At 38.9% G+C, this 20666-nt stretch overlaps 1 protein-coding gene across 6 annotated transcripts in view; it reads right to left on the bottom strand.

Moving 5' to 3' along the window:
• PUS7L (pseudouridylate synthase 7 like) overlaps nt 1-14174 on the bottom strand; it is a 29502-nt gene extending 15328 nt beyond the window's left edge. The window contains exons 1-4 of one of the 6 annotated variants that reach the window (XM_021092565.1): nt 13435-13570; nt 10559-10680; nt 9156-10084; nt 48-207 (exon numbers count right to left, since the gene is read on the bottom strand). In XM_021092565.1, the coding sequence (XP_020948224.1) occupies nt 48-207; nt 9156-10068 (1073 nt within the window). In that variant the 5' untranslated portion in view covers nt 10069-10084; nt 10559-10680; nt 13435-13570. Of the gene's footprint in view, nt 1-47; nt 208-9155; nt 10085-10558; nt 10681-13397; nt 13602-13980 lie in introns of those variants that run through there. The other 5 variants (XM_021092566.1, XM_013997955.2, XM_001924907.6 and 2 more) reach the window with 5 other exon arrangements.

Genomic DNA, 20666 nt, shown 5'->3' on the forward strand with positions numbered 1-20666 from the left:
AGAAAAAAACATAGAAAGTTCTAGGCTTTAAAGTAATATCTTATTACCTCTCTGGTGTCACTTTTCTAACAACCATTGCTTGATAAGTGATGGCTTTCTTGTCTTTAAGTCCTGCATAACTAAAATCCGAAGGAATCACTCCAAGTTTGATAGCTAAAAAACCAACCGCTTCAAACATTTCAAGATTTTCTTTTCGTAGGGTAAAGGCTGAAACGAAAACAAGTCCAGAATACAAAAAAAACAGCTTTGAGTTAGACTCTAAAAAAACACACAAATAAATACACAAACAAAGCAGCTAACACAAATTGATTCTATTCTTAGCAGACAGATCATTACAATAAAATCATTCATTAAATAAGGAATATTTTTTAATCAAAATACAATCTGTAAAATACAAAATCTCATACATTTCATAATTTTTTTTTTTAAGGCCGCACTAGTAGCCTATGGAAATTCCCAGGCTAAGGGTTGAATCAGAGCTGCAGCTGCCAGCCTATACCATAGCCACAGCAATGCCAGATCTGAGCCACATCTGCAACCTACACCACAGATCACAGCAACTCCAGATCCTTAAGCCACTGAGTGAGGCCAGGGATCAAACCCACAACCTCATGGTGCCTAGTCAGGCTCATTACTGCTGACCCACAATGGAACTCCAAAACCTCATAGATTTCAGCTCTCATATTTAAAATGCTAGCTGTCCCATAAAGACTTACAGAGAAAGACTCCAAATCCCCTGATTTGGCATTCATGTTTGCCCTAGTCATGCTGGCCCCAGTCAATCGACCTTTCCAAACTCTGTATGTGTCACTTACATTCACATAGCATAAAAACCTAACACAGAGAATTTCCCATCAGCCTTGGGAACTAGAACCTTCCACAGTTTTGTACTTTTGCACATTTTCATTCCTGTCTAATGTACCCTCTATTTCTTATTAGCCATACTTCTAGTAATGCTTCAGGACCCACTAGCCACAGCAGTTCTCCCTCAAGTCCTTTCTGGCTTTTCAAAGCCTGAAAGCTCTCAAAGCAGGGATCAGGTTTGTTTTAGTGATGATAATACCCTCAGTCTAGTACATATTTCTGTTCAAATATTTGTTGACTGAATGAATAAATGAATATTACAAAGAGTTGATTACTTAAACCTGCATGTCTCCATAAGTTGTCATTATCTATATCACGACACCAAACACCATGTTATAATCTATCTCTTTAAGTTTGTGTGGCCCAGAGACTGGGAATACCTGGCCAGCACATCAGTGAATAAAACAGCGCTTGCTTCAGGGTAGGTGCTTAAAATGTTACTAGATGAGAGGGTGAGAGTGAGGCAGCCGAAGTCAAGAGAAGCAACAAGGCCAGTAATAACTACTGCCCACTGAAAAAGCCCCCCAACTTGGTGGCCTATACAATATAACCTGTCAGCATTGACAGTAACAACATACTGCAGTTCTTAGTTCAAAATATTTACATACAAGATGCTTCAAAGTACAGCCCTCTCCACTCAAATCATGAAAAGGAAATGCAGGGTTTTCTGTAGAATACTTTGTCTTTGTTTAACTCTTGTAACTGTCATCAGTAGCTACAAGGGTCTCTCTGAAGAGTTTTCTAAGAAAAATGAACATTTAACATAAACGTGACTCAGAAGGAGAAGGATATGAAATCTACCTCTCTATTTATCTATTCATATATTTCTCTCTCTATTTACCCACCTATCCTGAATACATGAAATAATTAAACAAAAGGCTTTAATATCCACAATTTAGAAATCGTGTTGTTTAAAAGAAAGGGGAAAATGTGCAAGTTCTTTAGATCTCTATATAAGTAATCTCTAAAAATACGAAAACAGCAAGTTTCAAAAATATGCAGAGTACTACCTGAAAACTATTAGAGCGCATCAATGAATTTGGTAAGGCTGCAGGAATACAAAATTAATACAAAGAAATTGACCACATTTCTATATACTAACAATGAGAGATTAGAAAGAGAAATCAGGGAAACCATACCATTTATCATCACCGCAAAAAGAATAGAATACTAGGAATAACCTACCTAAAGACACAAGAACCTGTACTCTAAAAACTATAAGATGCTGATGAAAGAAGTCAAAAATGACACAAACAGATGGAAAGATATACCATGCTCTTGGATTGGAAGAATCAATTATTGTCAAAATGACTATACTACCCAAAGCAATCTACAGATTCAATGCAATCTCCATCAAGTTACCAATGGCATCTTTCACAGAAATAGAACAAAATAATTTAAAGTTTGTTCAGAAGCACAAAAGACCCAGAATAGCCAAAACAATCTGAGAAAAAATGGAGCTGGAGGAATAAGGCTCCGTGACCTCAATCTATACTGCAAGGCTACAGTCATCAAAATAGTATGGTACTGACACAAAAAAATAGAAGTGGAACAGAACAGAAAGCCCAGAATTAAACCCACGTACCTACAGTCAACTAATCTATGACAAAGGAGACAAGAAAATATAATGGAAAAAAGACAGTCCCTTCCATAAGTGGTACTGGGAAAACTGGACAGCTACATGTAAAAGAATGAAATTAGAACACTCCCTAACACCATAATCAAAAATATACTCAAAATGGATTAAAGACCTAAATATAAGACTGGATACTCTAAGTCTCAGAGGAAAACATGGGCCAAACACTCTCTGACATAAACCATGGCAATATCTTCTCAGATCCACCTCCTAGAGCAATGACAATAAAAACAAAAATAAACAAGTGGGACCTAATTAAACTTAAAAGTTTTTGCACATCAAAGGAGACCCTAAACAAAACGAAAAGACAACCCACACAATTAAGAAAATATTTTCAAATGAAGTGACTGACAAGGGATTAATCTCCAAAATATATAAACACCTCCAGCAGCTCAATAGCAAAAAAACAAACAATCCCATCAAAAAAATGGGCAGAAGATCTAAACAGACAATTCTCCAAAGACAACATACAGATGGCAAAAAAAAAAAAAAACCACATGAAAAGATGTTCAACATCACTAATTATTAGAGAAATACAAATCAAAACTACTGTGCGGTTATCACCTTAACACCAGCCAGAATGGCCATCATCAAAAAATCTACAAATAATAAATGCTGGAGAGGGTGTGGAGAAAAGGGAACTCTCTTACACTGATGGTGAGAATGTAAATTCGTGCAACCAATATGGAAAACCATACGGAGATTCCTCAAAAAACTAAAAATAGAATTACATGATCCAGCAATTCCACAACTGGGCATCTATCCAGGAAAAACCATGATTCAAAAATACACATGTACTCCAAAGTTCACTGAAGCACTATATACAATAGCCAAGACATGGAAGCAACCTAAATGTCCTTTGACAGAGGAGTGGATAAAGAAGATCTGGTACATACACACAATGAAATATTAGTCAGCCATAAAAAAGAATGAAATACTGGTATTTGTAAGAACATGGCTGGACCTAGAAATCGTCATGCTAAAGGAAGTTAGACAGTGAAACATAAACATCATATGCTATCACTTACATGTGGAATCTAAAAAAAAGGATACAATGAACTTAATTGTAGAACAGAAACAGATTCACAGACTTTGAAAAACTTATGGTTACCAATGGAGACAGGTTGGGATGGGCTAAGGGTTTGGGATGGAACTGTTCTAAAATTAGGTTGTGATGATGGCTGTAAAACTATAAATATAATAAAATTCATTGAATTAAAAAAATTTAAAATATGCAGAGTATATACATATATATCATCTGTGAAAAAGTATAAAATCTGCAATAATGACTCAATATGTGTACATATTATGAAACAATCACAATAAGTCTAGTCGATGTTCATCACCACACAGATACAAAACTTTTAAGATCTACTTTTTTAACAACTTGCAAATACACAGTACAGTATTATTAACCATAGTCACCATACTCTACATTTTATCCCTAGGACTTAATTATTTATAACTTGGAATTCGGACCTTTAGGCCTCCTTTATCCAAAAATAAAATAGATGATTTTAAATAAATTCATATTTTTAAAATTTTGTTTTAAATAGCTTTTATGGTAAATATAATTACCTCATAAACAAAAGCTGTTTGGTGTTCACAGTAATTTATAAGAGTTACACTAAGCCCTGGAACCAAAAATTTGAGAATCAAAAAGTAATAATACGAAAAAATATAGTCATTCTTCTAATATACCAAATCTATGGAGCTAGACAGATATCACTAAAATATCTTAAAAATGTTTCAGCAGCCTAGCTAGGAGTTGCAAATTGTGAAAAACAGACCAAGAAACATATGGTACAAAGTAAGGAGGACAAAGTTTTAAAGTCCATGTGTTTGATAACCAGAATTCAGTATGTTCAATCCGCCCTTGACACTCTGGATGTGTCACTCACAGGTCATTACGTCACTAAACTCAGCCATCTAAGAAGGAGCCTCCAAAGGGTTAGAGATTATGTCAGTTTATTGCTGATTAGCCCTAGGGCATAGTTTTTTTTAATCCACAAAGATACAGAATTTAGAATAGAAATATTTAAGATATTCAAATCCATGATTTTTAGTATTTGTGTTCATAACTCTGCATCTTATGACTTGAATGTATAAGATAATGAGATTCAAGTAATTCCAATTAAAAATGTCCAATTGATTTAAATTTGTCTTTTTATATTGAAACTTCATCAACTTAGTAAATAATATGGGAACATAAATGAAAACTCACAGGTCACCAAATTTATGTTAATTTATAAGATTTAGGATATTTTCTAATTACTTGGAAGAAACAAAAGTATTTAAAAAGAAAATCAACTATGCTAAATTTTAAAATTCAGTTTTAGAGACATCCACTTCTAGCACCACGCTGGAATAATCGGTACTACACTTAAATTACCACCGTAAACAAATAGAAAACGAGACAAAATATATGAAACACCTGTTTTTAGACTTGGACTAGAGGCAGCACAGAATTGTGTTCCAAAAGAAAAGCAAAACAAATGCGGTGAGTCATAAAATATCAAAATTTTCTAACTAAAGGTAATTTCTGAGTCAACGAGGAGGAATCTGGATAGAGCACAGTGGTGCTGCTGAATTAGAGGCTAGAGTTCAGGAAAGCCCAGTAGGATAGAATTCGTGGGGCTGAATAAGATGAAGCTATGCAGAGAAAGTATTCCAGCAATTTGCATAGGTGATTCCTTAAATTCACTGCTGATTAGTAATCAGCATACCTAGAATTAAATGCTATGTATCATTTATCTAATATTGTATAACAAGTCGCCCCGAACCCTACCAGCTTACACTGTTCACTTATTGCTCAGTTTCTCTGGCTCAGAAATTCAGGGGCACCTTGGTTCCATGATTCTAGCTCAGGCTCTCTCAGGAGGTTGCAGTTAGACGTGGCTAGGGCTGCAGTTATGCAAAACTCCTGATAGGAGTTGGAAGATCCATTTCCAAGGGGATCACTCATTCACATGGCTATCAAGGTGGTGCTGGCTATTGGCAGGTGGCCTCCACTCCTCTCCAAAGTGCCGCTTGAATATCCTCACAGTTCGGTAACTGGCTCACCCCAGAATGAGCAATCCAAGAAACATGGGCCAAAAGGCAATATCTTTTATAAATTAGCCTTGACACCATCACACACCATCACTTTCTCATGTTCCACTGGTCACAAAGGCCACTGTGTGAATACCAGGAGAATACAGTCTTTTCAGCTGTTGAGAACCACAACCTATCTTCTGGCTCTAATACCTCATGTCCTACCCCCATTCAAAATATAGTCATTCCTTCCCAATGCCCCCGAACTTAACATTAACACATCAGCTCAAATTCTAGCAGGTTTTCATCTATACCAGGTCCAGTGTGGATAAGGCTTCTTGGATACATAGTAGAGCTATATGACAGTCCTGATAAAACTCAAGATGAAGTCTCAAATGGACCTGCAAATTCCCTCCTACCTGCCAGAACAAAGCTCAATCTTCTCTAAAACAAGACAACAAAATCCAGACACTCAACAGAGTAACACTCGCAACGTCTGACATGCAGAGAGGCAGGAAAATGTGACCCATGAACCAAATAAAAGTCAGTTAATAAAAACAGACCCAGAAATGATAGAAATGGAATTAGCAGACAAATATTTTTAAAGACCTATTAAAAATAGGCTGAAAGATTATAGGAAAACATGAACATAATAAGAAATTGAAAAATTAAGAAAGAATCAAATAAACTTCTAGAGCTGGGAAAATGCAATACCTAAAATGAAAATTTTACTGGATGCTTAAATTTATTACATAATTTCTTCTTCAAAAAAGTGTCTAGGAGTTCCTGTTGTGGTGCAGCAGAAAGGAGTCCAACTAGTGTCCATGAGGATGCTGGTTTGATCCCTGGCCTCGCTCAGTAGGTTAAGGACCTGGTATTGGTGTGGCCATGGCTGGCAGCTGTAGCCTGGATTAGACCTCTAGCCTGGGAACTTCCATATGCTGCAGGTTCAGCCCTAAAAAGTGTCTAAGGGAGTTCGCATTGTGGTTCAGTGGGTTAAGGACCCGGACATTTTCTCTATGGGGATGTGGGTTCAATCCCTAGGTTAAGGATCCAACATTGCCACAAGATGAGGTGTAGATTACAGATTGGGCTCACAGCCAGTGTCGCTGTAGCTATGGTGCAGGCCTCAGCTGCAGCTCCAATGTAACTACTAGTCCGGGAAATTTCACACGCCACAGGTGCAGCTGTGAAAGAAAAGGTGCACCTCTCTCACAGGTGCAGCTGTGAAAGAAAAAAAAATTTTTTTATATGTCTAAGGATTTCCCCTCGTGGCACAGGGTGAACTGCGGTATAGGTCATAGCCACCGCTCGGATCCCTCGTTGCTGTGGCTGTGGCACAGGCTGGCAGCTGTAGCTTCAGTTCTATCCTTAGCTGAGAACCTCCATATGCTGTGGGTGCAAGAATAGCACTGCCGCAAAAAAACTAAACATAGAATTACTCTATGATCCAGCCATTCCATTTTGGGGTATATAGCCCAAAGAACTGAAAACAGGAACTTAAATATTTTCATAGCCATGTTCATAGCAGCATTATTCACAATAGCCAGAAGACAGAAGCAACCATGTCCACTGGTAAATGAATGGATGTGGTATAAACATACAACAGAATATTATTCAGCCTTAAAAAGTAACATTCTAACATAGTCACAGCATGGATGAACCTTATAGAAGCTATGTGAAATAAGACAATCAGAAAAAGGACAAATATCATATGATTCCACTTATATGAGACATCTAGAGTAGACAAATTCAGAGACAGACAGCAGAATGGAGCTTATCAGTGGCTAAGGGGAGGGGAGAGTACACGGTTACTGTTCAGTCCACACAGAGTTTCAGTTTGAGGAGATGAAAAGCTTACAGAGATGGATGGTAGTGACCGGTGTACAACAATGTGAATGTATTTAATGCCATTAACCTGTATGTACACTTAAAACGGTAAATTTTATGTTATGCATATTTATAACAATTAAAATAAACATTTCTTTTAAGTGTTCTATTTTCTAGGTCTACATATTAAAGAAGTTTTCTTATAGATGAGCTGTTTTCATTCTTACAAAAGGCTAGCCTAAGCAAAATCTAGGATAGGCAAAGTTTATCTCTATCTTTCTCTTTGTTCTTGGATTTATACGTATCCCAGTATCTTCATACTATCCTCTACTGAACCATCAGTTCCCCCCTTGAATACATATCTCTCCAATTATTCAGTTTTTGTAAAATTTAAACTAATACATAAAAAGTTTCCACAGTCTTTTGGTTCATTAATAAAATAGAATTTCAAGTAGTACGAAACCTGCAACTGCTGAAACCATTGATCAGTAATTCTCCCCTCAAGCTAGTTTTGTTTTTCCTTCAAAATGCATTTATCTGTTAACATTCACTGCATGCTTAATGTGTCACTCCTATACTAGCAGCTTTCTCATAGAAAAGGCAAGTCACACAACCAGACAAGTTTCCAAGAAGACACCAACATTTGCATAATGGTTGTGCACTAAACATTTGCATTTATTATTTCACTTAATCCCTAAGAGTATCATTGTGAATTAGGCTTTACTACTACCCATTTTTAAAGTACAACCCAAATTCTAGGTTGCTGCTTTTATCTTTGCTGTTTACTTATAAAAGAGGACCCTCTGAATCATGTGCCATCCTTCATGTAGTCTATCACAGGCCAATGAAATCTGGTCGGCTGAAATTGTAGAGTGAGATTTCATCATTTCCATCCCACCCTAGGAAATGCCTACAGTCCCTAAAAAGTCATTCTCAAAATATGGTGCCCAAACCAGCAGAAAAAGCATCATCTGGGAAGTTTGAAAATCCTGCTCCAAATAAGAAACTCTGAGAAAAGGTGTCAGAAATCTCTCTCAACAAGCCCTTCTGGCGATTATAATGCATGCATGCATCTCAAACCTCTTCTCGAAAAGACTCAGGTTCCCTCCCTTGGGCCCAGTTGTTTTAGATTACAAGTATTCTCTTCATTTCCCCAAGCACAGCAAACATATTCTACTTCTCTCCAAATAATTAAGATAACGTTCAAAATACAAAAACAAGATTTACTCCCCAAGAGTCCCCACTGTGGCACAATGGGATTGGCAGCATCTCTGGAGCACTGGGATGCAGGTTTGATCCCCAGCCCAATACAGTGGGTTAAGATCCAGTGTTGCCACCGGTGCAACGTAGGTCACAACTGCGGCTGTGATCTGATCCCTGGCCAGGGAACTCCATATGCCTCAGAACGACCAAAAAAAGATTTACTCCCCCTAAGACATTAAACACAAAAACTCTCAACCTAACATGACATGTAAATAAATGTCGTTAGTGTGGCCAGAAATTACTGGCTCCCCCCTTATTACGATTTGGTGGGTGGAGCGGGGTGGTGGTTAACATATAATATGTCGGATGTGTTAAATATAAATGTCTGTGTTAACCACACTTTCATCAATAAGGTTAATTTTTACAATTAGTGTATTTTGAAACTTTATAACTTCCATTAAAACATAGATGCATATATTGTTTCCAACATCTCTCTGAACAAGTCTATTACATTGATTTGAAATTATTCAACCTTCACACAATTTTCACTACATTTATCCAAGAAAATGGTAATGATTTATTCAATTACCTGTGTGTATAACTTTTCTTTCTGGGCATTCATGAAGAGACCTTTTCTTGTGTTTGTGTGCTTTTTCCCGAAATCTTACTGTAATCACTACATTTGGATTATCAGCACCGTAATTCAGTTCAGGAAAAGATTTGGTTTCCACAAGATTTCCAAATTTTTTGTTGACAAAATGGTGGACAGCTTTTCTGTGCTCTTTGTCTGTATCAGATTTAAAGGTAAATTTGGAATTTTCTTTCCGTGCATCCAAATATTTAAAAAAGCCAAATGCTTCTTCTTCAGATACCAAGTGACAGAGTTCTTTACACTCAAGATTTGGTTTTACAACAATTTCACTGTTTTTTCCTACAGTTATTAAAAAAGGAAATTTCTGCCTAACAGCACTATGCAGGGTAGCCCTCTGGTTTTTGTCAAGGATTCTACCTAATGAGAATTCAGGAGATGGTCCAATTAGCTCAGTTTTAGAATTCCACTTCTCTTTTATATCACCGGCATACTGATTCAGTAATTCATTAGTTTTTTCATCTAACAAGGAGCCGAATACATCAAGATGTTCTTTTTCACCTCTCAAAATTCCATCTTTGATAGTATCTGCCTTTTCAGAAGCAGGCTCATAATTTTGGTCATCATCCGAGCACCCAGCTGAAGTCTTGACTTCTTGATTGCTTCTCTCTTCAAAGGATACATTTTGAAGATCTAGTTTTGGTTTTTTAGCCAAATTATTTGGCTCAGGTAGTACTTTATGAACCTTGTAAACATGTTCATCACTGGCTTTATTAACTAGTTGTCCCTGCTCATCAATCTCAATAACCACAAAGTCACTTGGTGAGCTTTTTATGGTGCCATGAAATCCAACATGATCAGTAATGAAACACAAAGAATTAAACCTGATTCTAAAATCTGTGTCCTCTTCCATTCTTAAATAACAATGCCTACAAAAGAAACAAAGAAGTAGTCAATTACCAGAATGAAAAATTCTGGAAACAAAAAAGAAATAGGTTTTTAGGATTTGTTAAGATAAATCTCTTTCTCCCTTTCAATCCTGAGTCCCCTTAAAAGACATGACTAATTTATTTCTATATACCATGTGTTTTTTTGGTTTTGGCTTTTTTTTTTTTTCCCCTTTGGTTTTTTAGGGCCACACTCCCGGCATTCGGAAGTCCCCAGGCTAGGGGTCAAATCGTAGCTGTAGCTGTAGCTGCTGGCCTACACCACAGCCACAGCAACTCGGATCTGAGCCGAGTCTACACAACAGCTCATGGCAATGCTAGATCCTTAATCTGCTGACCGAGGCCAGGGATCAAAACCATGTCCTCGTGGATACTAGTCGGATTCATTACCGCTGAGCCACAACAGTAACTCCCTATCATGTGTATTTTGACTCTCCGATACCAAGATGAACTAACAGGCAAACTTGTTCTGGTATATCTGGTGATCTGCAACTTGATTCTTCATCCACTCCAGGCTTCTGTCTATTAAAATTCCAGGATTAAAATGGTCTATTTCAAGTTCAATGCCATTTGTAGGCCTACAAAGACAAGACAAGACTATACAACTGCTTACAATGATTTGTTTAAACTCCATCCCTGAAACCTAAAATTTCCACCTAATTCCAGAGAAATTGTGGCTAGACATTTGTATGTGAAGGGACAGGGATGGGAGAAGGGATGGGGAGAAGCCAGGATGAAATAGTCCAAACTGATAGCAAAATGAAGTTCTAAAACCAACTTGCAATGTGATTATGCTTCAAGGTAGGTTTAAATTACCCCTCGACCTTAAGCCTTCTTAAAAGCTCAGAGAGAAACTTTTACAGATAGAAGCTTTTGAGGTTGACCCAGACGAAAATTTCAGCCATCTCTGTTTAGCATCAGAGAGGAGAAATCTTTACAGACCAGACCTTTTTGAAGCAGCAGACAAAAGTCCTACGAGGAAAACGTCACTCATTCTTCACAGAACCTGTGGCTACAGTACCAGATGGAGTTTTAGGAAAGATAAAATGCCCAGGGGACCTGTACTCAGTTCTTTACATTAACCATACTCTCCAGGTAACTAACTCATCCTGACCTGGACCTTCATCTCATTTCTCCAGTGTATCCTACTAATCTGAACCAAGTTAGAAAACCACCCCAACACCACCCTTTCTATTACGCCATGCAGAAATCACAGCACATTCTCTATATCCTAATTCCTAGGGACTGTATAGGATCTATTTTATTTTCCCTTATTCCTAATTTCTTGCACAGTATCCTCAGTTTCTCGCCTTAACTGAAACTTGGCTATTTTGCCCATGCTGCTTCTGCTATAGTCCTCACAAGTGAGGGCTACTTTCCTTTCATACCCACCTTGGGCCTGGGGGTTGTAAATATTTCCTATGTTTGCCACGGCTCCTTCCAAACCATGATTTCCTCCTCTACCTCCCCAAATCCCATTTCCCTTGAAGTTCATGCAATCAGGCTGTACTATTTGCTGTCAGCTTCTGTCTGGTGCCAAGACAATTCTTCTTCAGTCACTGATGACTCTAATACCTGGCTGACTGTCTTCCTACCCAGCATGACCTCCATGACCATCCATGTGGATTATCTATTTAATATCACAGTCTCTCAGTTCCTCAATCTCAACCTCAAACCACTTCCACTTCATCTGGGACAGAGCTTTGACTTTCTCTTCACCAAAAGCTGCATCACCTTTAGGCATCTGGTTCTCTGATGACTCCTGCTGTCCTTTCATCACCTCTACTTTAGAACTTCCATTGCAGAAATTCTTACACATCATGAAGGCCTCTAATCTCTACTCTACTAGTCCACCATAGTCCATTCTCCACATAGGATTCAGAAAGATGATTTAAAAGTTAAATTAAATTTTATCACAGCCCTGTTTAAAATCCTCTAATCATGTTTATAATATAATCCAAATATTTACCCTGGCTTCCCAAAACTTCTAAGATTTTGGACTCTATTCTCTAAGTCTATCTTGTACCCTTTCTCAATTGCCTACCATATTCCAGCTACACTGGCCTTCTTCAGTTCCTCTGTGCTAACTACTCCTACTGATTCAATCAGCCCTTCCCCAATAACATCCTCAAAGAGGTCTCCCCTGATCAATAATTCAAAGGAACCAGAAAACCACTATTTTTTTCACAACATCCTCTTGCATTTTCTGCATACCATTTCTATCTAATGGCAAGAACCTTGTCTGCCTTATTCACTGATCATCTCACAATTAGAACAGTGTCAAGAACATAGTAGGTGCACAAGAAATACTGATCGTTGAATAAATGAAACAGCTAGTACAAAATAACAGCTGTAAGAGTGAAGAAGAAGAAATTCTGCCTACGAAATCAGCAAAGGCATAATGCAAGAAGTGGTCAAGACTTCAAAACAGTTTAAGCCACAAAAAAGAGGAGAGACATAAGTGATACACAAACAAAATATGCCACGTGTTAGAGAACACTGAACAGGTTGGATACAGAGCAGGTGGAGAAAAGGTTTTCCAGTACGGTTTTGGAAAATACAGCTGGATTAGTGCCAAACTAGGTAAGACACTGAACGCCTTATCAAGGACTTGGAATCCACCGAGTGGTCAAAGGAGGGCCATTAGAGGTGCTTGAATAGAAAAATGCCACAATCCAAAAGGATGTTTTAGTAAGGTGACTGAGCAAGATAGATCTGATGAAGAGTTAGAGGAGCTGGAAAGCAATGTGATATGACCAAGAGCTCCCTGCAGAATTGGCCTTGGGAAGAATAATGATCTACTCTATACCCAGTAAAAGGAAGATATAAATAAGGACGTTCTCAGTTGGTAGAACGACTAGAGGGAACGATGAGGGAATGACAACCAAGAGTGGAACTGTGCTGGAGGGCAGCCAAAGAACCCACATGGAGTTAGGCACAGACGTTCAGGGTGGAGAGGGAAAGCATAGTTTGGCTGATCCAAGGCTGGGCAATTGTTGGCCCAGGGCAGATTCTGGGAGGATGTTTGAAAAGACTGTAGCGCCTCCAGTTTCTTCCACCGCCAACGCTCCGCCTCTCCCCACTTCCTATTTCGGTCACCAACCCACAGGACTAAAATCTCCTGGTGCGTAGCCTTCAGGCTCGTTCACAGGCACCCAAGATGCACCCTGCAGCTCCACTAGCTGCTTCTCCTCCCCGTACCCCGCCTATCCCAAGGCGCGATACTAGCTCCCGTCGCCCTCCTCTTGGGGACAGAGGGTCAGGGACCCAAGGCCAATCTTATCTCTCCACACACAAGTCCCACGTGGCGCAAGAAGCTCGACCCGGTCTACCTCACATCCAGGAGGAGGCATTCTTCGGCACAGCGCTGTGCGCATGCCCGGAAGCTTTAAACTATTTCGCCTCCGACAAGGGCGTATTTAAAGGAGCAGGCTCCACTTAAAGAAGCGCCTCGCAAGAGACCTGCTGTGGAGCCGCCTGGAAGCACAAAAAGGAAGGAAGGGAGCGGAATGGGGCGGTCCTGGGCGGGGCCTGACGTGTTGGGCCCGCCCCGGCCCATCCTAGAGCCGGGGTTCCCGGACAGCTGGCTCAGCCCCGAGGCGCTCCGCCCGCCCCCGGCACCCCGCGCTTGGGCAGGTAAGGCGTTCCCGCCGAGCGCGCCACCTCCTCCGCGGGATGTCCAAGGTGCGCGCCCTGGCCTCTGTTCCTCTGCCCCAAGGTTGTCAGGGACCCGTTTCAGAAGGAAAAAAAAAAAAAAATCACCATTCTTATCTTCAGCCCAAGTGAGAAAAGTTAGAGGAGGAAGTAGGTTGCGTGCGCAGCACTTTTTCCGGGATAAAGACTTGGTGGGTCCCAGGGGATCAGAAAGCTAGCGGTACCTGAGGAGGAGCGTGGGGCGTGGAGAGGCGACCCTCGGTGCTTCCTTTGGAGCTCACCTCAAGTCTCAGTTCTCGGGCCGTGTGTTCCGAGAACCCGATTACGGAATGAAAACTCTTTTCCGGAGAACCAGGAAGTAAGACCAGCGCTCAGCGGAGATGCAGTCCGAACCCCAACAAGATTCTAACTAGCTTGTTTCTCAGGCTTCCAGGAAATTAGAAAGTTGCAGCGAGGTTGTAAGTACCTTATCAGATGGGAAAAGTGTACCGACAGCCTGGAAACGAGAGACGGAACGAAGGGATGAAAGCAGACCTCGAAAAAGCATGTTAGCCGTTTAGAATGGGACCAAATGGTTTTCTTGGTGCTTAAAAAGCGTATCTGCCCAGGGAGCCCCAAGAGCAGAGAGTATTCAATTTGCCTTTTCCCTTTCTGGGAGTAATCCTTGAAGAGATCCGTCAGAAAGTTCAGATTTCTTGTCTTTTCTTGTTTGCATGCTCAACAATCATTTGAAGTTTGCTTTTTAACTGTCCAAACAGCGCCCCTGAACTTCCAGGCTAAACTTGACCCTTCCACAGTGTTCTCCAGCTCAGTAAAAGTCAGGAAGTTCGTTCAGGGCAGAAACCTTGGTGCTCTTTCTAAGTTTCACATAAGGACTGAGGATTCCTTGTGCTCTACCTTAGGAAATAGCCAGCATTCTAAGACTTCTACCGTCTTTGTTACCACTGGGATCCAAGCCGCCAGCATCTCCCACCTGGCTGTATTCTACTACTTGGTCTCTTCCTGCTTCTCTGCCTTTAATATCCTTTATTCTCTTCAGCAACCCCTATTGTCTTTTTAAGACATGAGCATAGAGCATGTTTCTCCTATTCTCAAAACCTACACTGTCTTCTCATCTCACTGAGAAGGTAAAGTCAATACAAAGGCTATAGGGCCCTAGCAGATCTGGCCCCATTACCTCTCTCATCTGTTCTACTTTTCTGCTCCCTCTTCTCTGGTCTGTCTCCTTGCTGTTTCCTAGTGGACCCATTCCAGACCTTTTGCATTTAACTGTTCCTTTTGCCTGGAAACCTTTCCCACAGATATACCAGTGGCTAGCTTTCTCATTCCTTCAAACCTTTCATCAAAGGGCTCCTTCTTGGAGCCAACTCTGACTGCTCTACTTAAAATTAAAACCACTTCTCAGTTTTTTTTTTTTTTTCCATTCCATTTGGCACCATCTAATGTACTACAGAACAAATGCTTATTGCCTGTCTTCCTCTATTAGAATATAAGCTCCCTGAATTTCATTAATTTTTTTCTCATTTTCCTAACGCTTTATCTCTAATGCAAAGTAGATTCAGTACATATTTGTTAAATGAATATTTTGGTTTTTAAAAAAATATCCAAAATGTTTTAAATTATTTAACCTTTGAGTTAAATCAGTGTTTGAGAATAGTATGTTAAGTTTTATATATGGAATACCTGTACATATCCCCATTTGAGAGGGCAGCCTATATAATTTATTAGATCTAGAAAATATCACCAGCTTTTGTTCATAATGACGATGTTGTGTTGTCCAAAAATATAGATAAATGATTATCTAGAATATTTTGTTTAAGAAAGCATGGGAGCAAATGATGTATTTTAGGAAGGTTATAAACATATTAAAGATACTGTGCTTAATAACATAAGACTCTCACCATGAAAAGCTTAGTGATGTACTCAGATCTCTTAGTTCCACTCTTTCAGTTGCCCTTCCCCACTATTGTAAAAACTGGGCTTAAATACACCTCTGCACATTTCTTTTTTTTTTTTTAATGTGGCATAAGAATAACTTCTGCCATAAATAATCATCACTATATATTTTCTTTGATAACTTATTATCAATAGGATATCAAATGCTAGGCATTTGTTGATTTTAAATCTTAGCGTAACTCTTAGGTATGACCTCTCTGTTTCTCAGATGAAGAAACCAAGGTCCAGAGAAAGTGAGTTATTGACCCAGGTCACAGTTGGCCCAGGTCACAATAGGACCTTGACCCAGGCAACCTCAAAGTCCATCTTCTCTCCACTCTTCTACACTCTCTTCTTCTGATCAGAGTGCTAATGAAGCACAGTCTTAGAATTTTATTAACTTGTTTGACAAGAATGTTTTAAATTCATACTTTGAGCCCAGTACTTCGTTTGAAAATATACATATGGGTGAGAGGGCATTGAGTTCCACCCGCAGGCACTGGTTTTAGTATTATTTCTCAGTTATCACCTTACATCATATTCTTGGCTGAGTTGTCTTCTATGAAAATGTCAATCGTTTTTCTTTAACATGAGAATTAATGAATGATATGAGAAAACAGTCATGATATATTTTTGTATTTATTTGTCAGTCATATATCCAGCTCCAGTTCTATTACTCCTAAGTGCACTCAAGTAAAATCTTGAACACTTTGAAAGAGGTGGCACTTCTTAATTTTTTCTGCACAAATATTTTATTTTCAGTATAGAAAATGCAGAAAAGCAATTGAAAACAAAACAACCATATAAATCACCATCAAGAGAGAACCACGGTTAGTATGTTGGTGTATGTTCTTCCAAATGTGTGTTGGTGGTGATAGATGAATGTATGTTTAAAGTAACATTTTACATTCTGAGATTTACAACTTCCAGGCTTGTACCTTCCTTTTTTGGCATTCCTATACTATCACCTCTGCTAGAAATCTGGGTGGAATTTGTCCATTAGTCTTTAGATAAACAGAGTTTATCCTCAGTATCCTCTGAGTATTTTAGCTCGAGCATTCAGAATTACTAAGCAATTCTAGATTTACTAAATTTGTCAATCACATTGTACTTCCTACAGTGGAGAGAAATATGAATACATAAGAAAAATTACTATGAATGTAGCAACTGCAAAAATAATAAGCAGATATGAATTTTTTTTTTTGTCTTTTTTTAAGTCTGCACCCGCAGCATATGGAAGTTCCCAGGCTAGGAGTCAAATCAGAGCTGCAGCTGCCTGCCTATGCCACAGCCACAGCAATTCAGGATTCGAGCTGTGTCTGCAACCTAGACCACAGTTCATGGCAACGCAGCATCCTTAACCCACTGAGCGAGGCCAGGGATCAAACCCATGTCCTGATGGATACTAGTCAGGCTCATTACCACTAAGCCACAAGGGAACTCCCAGGCAGATATAAATTCTTAATTTAAAAAAATAAAATCATCCTTTCTCCCATTCAACATAAATATTCTGAGTAGCTGCTGAAGTTGAATTTGGTTGAATCCCTGCCCAGAAGAGCACGTCATCTAGGAGAGAAGGCAGACACATTAAATAATAAAATGCAATTGTTATAATAGAAGAAGGACAATTTGAAGCAAAAGAGATGAATATCAGGGAAAGCTGTAGTGCCTTTTGTGTTAAACTTCAAAGAATAGCAAGTAGTCATTTACCAGGGGTGCTCGGGCAATTTTTAACCTAGTCCTAGATGACCTCCTCTGTATGGGAATTATTCCTCTCCCTTCAAATTTGTCTATATCTAAACCTCTGCTTCCCCCTTTCTACACTGAGAACAGACTTTCTTTTATTCAAGTTTGACCCTTTTACCGATGCTCTATTCACTCTCCCTTTTGTATCTTCAACCAAGCTTAAGTCTTAAACCTTAAACTGGCAGTTCTCAGGAGGTGGTTGGGATCCCTGAGTTTCTTTCAAGGGATTCATAAGGTCACAATCACATAGGGGTAAAGATTCATGCTGAGGGCAGTGGATTTTAATGTGACAAAGTTCACTGATACAGTTTCAGATTCCACATTGCAGTGAACTTTCAGGGAATTATCACTTATCAAGTTTTAGTATGGAATCAAAGAAGAATATGTCCTACTTTGTAAAATGACTCTTAATATACTCCTTGCTTTCCAACTGTATAGCTATGTGCACCTGGATTGTCTTCATATATGTCATCCAAAGTAATATACTGCAGCAGATTGAACACAGAAACAGATACTAGAATCAGACTGTCTTCTATTAAGTTGGAAATTAAAGAGATTTGCAAAACTGTAAAATAATGTCACTCATTTTTTAGGGGGAAATACCGTTATCTTATTAAATATTATGTATGCTAACATATAGTACATTATTTTAAATTAGTAAATAATTTTTAAATTCCTCAGTGTCAGTTTCTAATGTGGTAAATATTGGTAATACAATCAATATAAACAAAAGCTCTTTGGAGTCCATAGTAATTTTTAAAGAGTGTAAGGAGTATTGAGACCTAGTCTGAAAGTTGCTACCTTCCTTCTTCCTTCCCTTCCTTCCTTCCTTCCTCCCTTCTAGGTCAGGCTTCTTGGAAAGTGCATTTATGCCACTAAAATTGTTCTTAATTCCCCAATGGCCTTCTGGTTTCCAGATTTAACACACTCGTCAGTATTTATTTGACCTCTCCTTGTCTTTTATACCAACCTGTTGCCCATTCTAGAAATCTCTGATATGCCACTGTCCTAGTTCTCTTCTTAACCTCCATAATTTGTCAGTACTTTTTTAAAAGTTTCTTTTTTTCTTTTCATTGCTACATGTTCTGTATATTCCTAATAGGTAGACTCTTATTTACCTGTTGCTCCAACCAACTATTCAAAAATGAATATATGAGAATGAACCTAATGAAGATTCTTTACCTAAACCTCTCTCCTAAGCTCCAGACCAAATATCTACTACTTAGTACCAACTCCTTTAGATGGTGCCAGAGGTAATTTTTCACATTTAACATGACCAGAACTGAACACATTCTTTCCTCTCTCATCTATGTAATTACCCAAGGGAGAAAAAGCTAGGAATCAGCTTCTTTGTTTTCTTCAGGCTCCTTTGCTTCTAACATTCTGAAATTATTTTCATTTGGCCTCCTAAATCTTTGAAGCATTTTCTTCTCCATTGCCTGATGGTAGACTCTCTTCAGGCTTTCATTTCTATATTATTGTAAAGTTTTTCAACTGATCTCTTTGCCTCAATATACAATCCTTCAATTTTTCTTATCCAGAGGAATACATTTAACAAAGTAAGTTCACATACACCTGTCCTTAAAATCCTGAAGTGGCTCCCTTGTAACTTTTGGTATCAACTTGAAACTCTTTGTTATAGCATATGAGGAACATGACGACTTGGCCCTTGCCTACCTCCCCAGTGTCATGACCCAGCTGTTAAAAACAAACAAACAAACAAACAAAAAAAAAACCTTGCTTTAGCCTAACCAATGCTTTCCCTTGCTATTCCTGCTGCTTGCAATTTCCTTTCAGAGTTATTCTCACTCCTTTTCACTTATCTTCCCACCCTCCCACCCCCTCCAAGTCTGTCTTGACATACCTCCCTCAGAGCGCTTCCATTGATGCCCCATCTCCCCGCCCCATAACACTCTGCTCACACTTCTTGTAACATTTACACTCATTGTAATTGTGTGTATCCCTTGTTAGACTGAGAACACAAAGAGGTTCTCTTCTCTGCAATGCACTCATCACCGAGTGCAAAGCCTGGCGTATATGTTTATTGAATGCATGGATAAATAAAAGGAATTAATTAGTCTTTCTAGAAATGAGAATGACAGGAACAAAGCATTGAGTTAGAAAAATGGGGACATATGGCATGAATTTTGGAGCCAGGTCTGGGTTCAAGACCAGGCTCTTTCACTTTGTGAAATAAAGATGCTAAAACTGCCTTAGTCACTGTGAGGATTAAATGAAATATGTAAATCACCTGGCATGGTACTGGGCAAGAAATTTGTTCATTCATTCCTAACACCTAACTACACCAGTATCTATAATATGCTAGTAATTAGTTATATATTAGTAAATAAAATGAGCATAGTCCTTGAACTCTTAGAGCTTATAGTCTAATGGGGGAGACCATTAGTAAACAATTAAACAAATAAACATATGATTACAAATACATTGTGCAGTGGAGAACGATAAGTAGGTTGAAAGTAGATGGACCTACCAAGAGATGATGGTCAAAGAAGGCAAACGAGAAGAGATCTTATACAGAGGTGTAAGACACAGGGAGACTTCTGCTTCTTACTCTTTTATAGCTTCTGAATTTTGTACCCTATGAATCTCTGCATTACTCTTCAAATTAATTAGATTGCATTTTAAAAATAAAAATCGGTAGGGGAGCAGGAGAGTCAATGACAAGAATATCTAAATTTATTTGTTTTGATTAATTAGAAGGAAAAATCATCACCTGCTTAGCATGGGAGATCAAATAAAGCCATGTGGGGAGAGCTAAATGGTGAAATAATAATCACTAAAGACCATGAGCAAAGACAGGTAGGAAGCTTAATGGCAGTTTTGAAGGCACAATTGAAAGGGGTCCCCTAAATTTGTATTCACACCAGTCTGCTGGGTTGCTTAGTTCTCCAAAGCTGTGTTCAGCATCTCTGGTGTACAAGTAAAATTGTGTGATTTATCCCTGGCTACAGCTCTCCAGGGTGGAGGAACAGGAAAAAAAAAAAAGGGGTCTGAAGAAATAGAGTTTCTGTCCAGAGAGTAGTAAAGCCCTGAACCACAGGATTCACCTCAGTAGGGAGTGAATGATCAGGCAGGTCTGATGGGCTCAAAAATTGTGGCAAAGTCAAGGAAGAATGTGTTATGTGAAACGCTGGTGGATAGACCATATTTTTTTACTGCCATTCAAATTATGTCAGCACTTTTTTTTACATCTATCACTGAATGTTGC

The sequence above is a fragment of the Sus scrofa genome, chromosome 5 (assembly GCF_000003025.6).
Source record: "Sus scrofa isolate TJ Tabasco breed Duroc chromosome 5, Sscrofa11.1, whole genome shotgun sequence".
NCBI lineage: Eukaryota > Metazoa > Chordata > Mammalia > Artiodactyla > Suidae > Sus > Sus scrofa.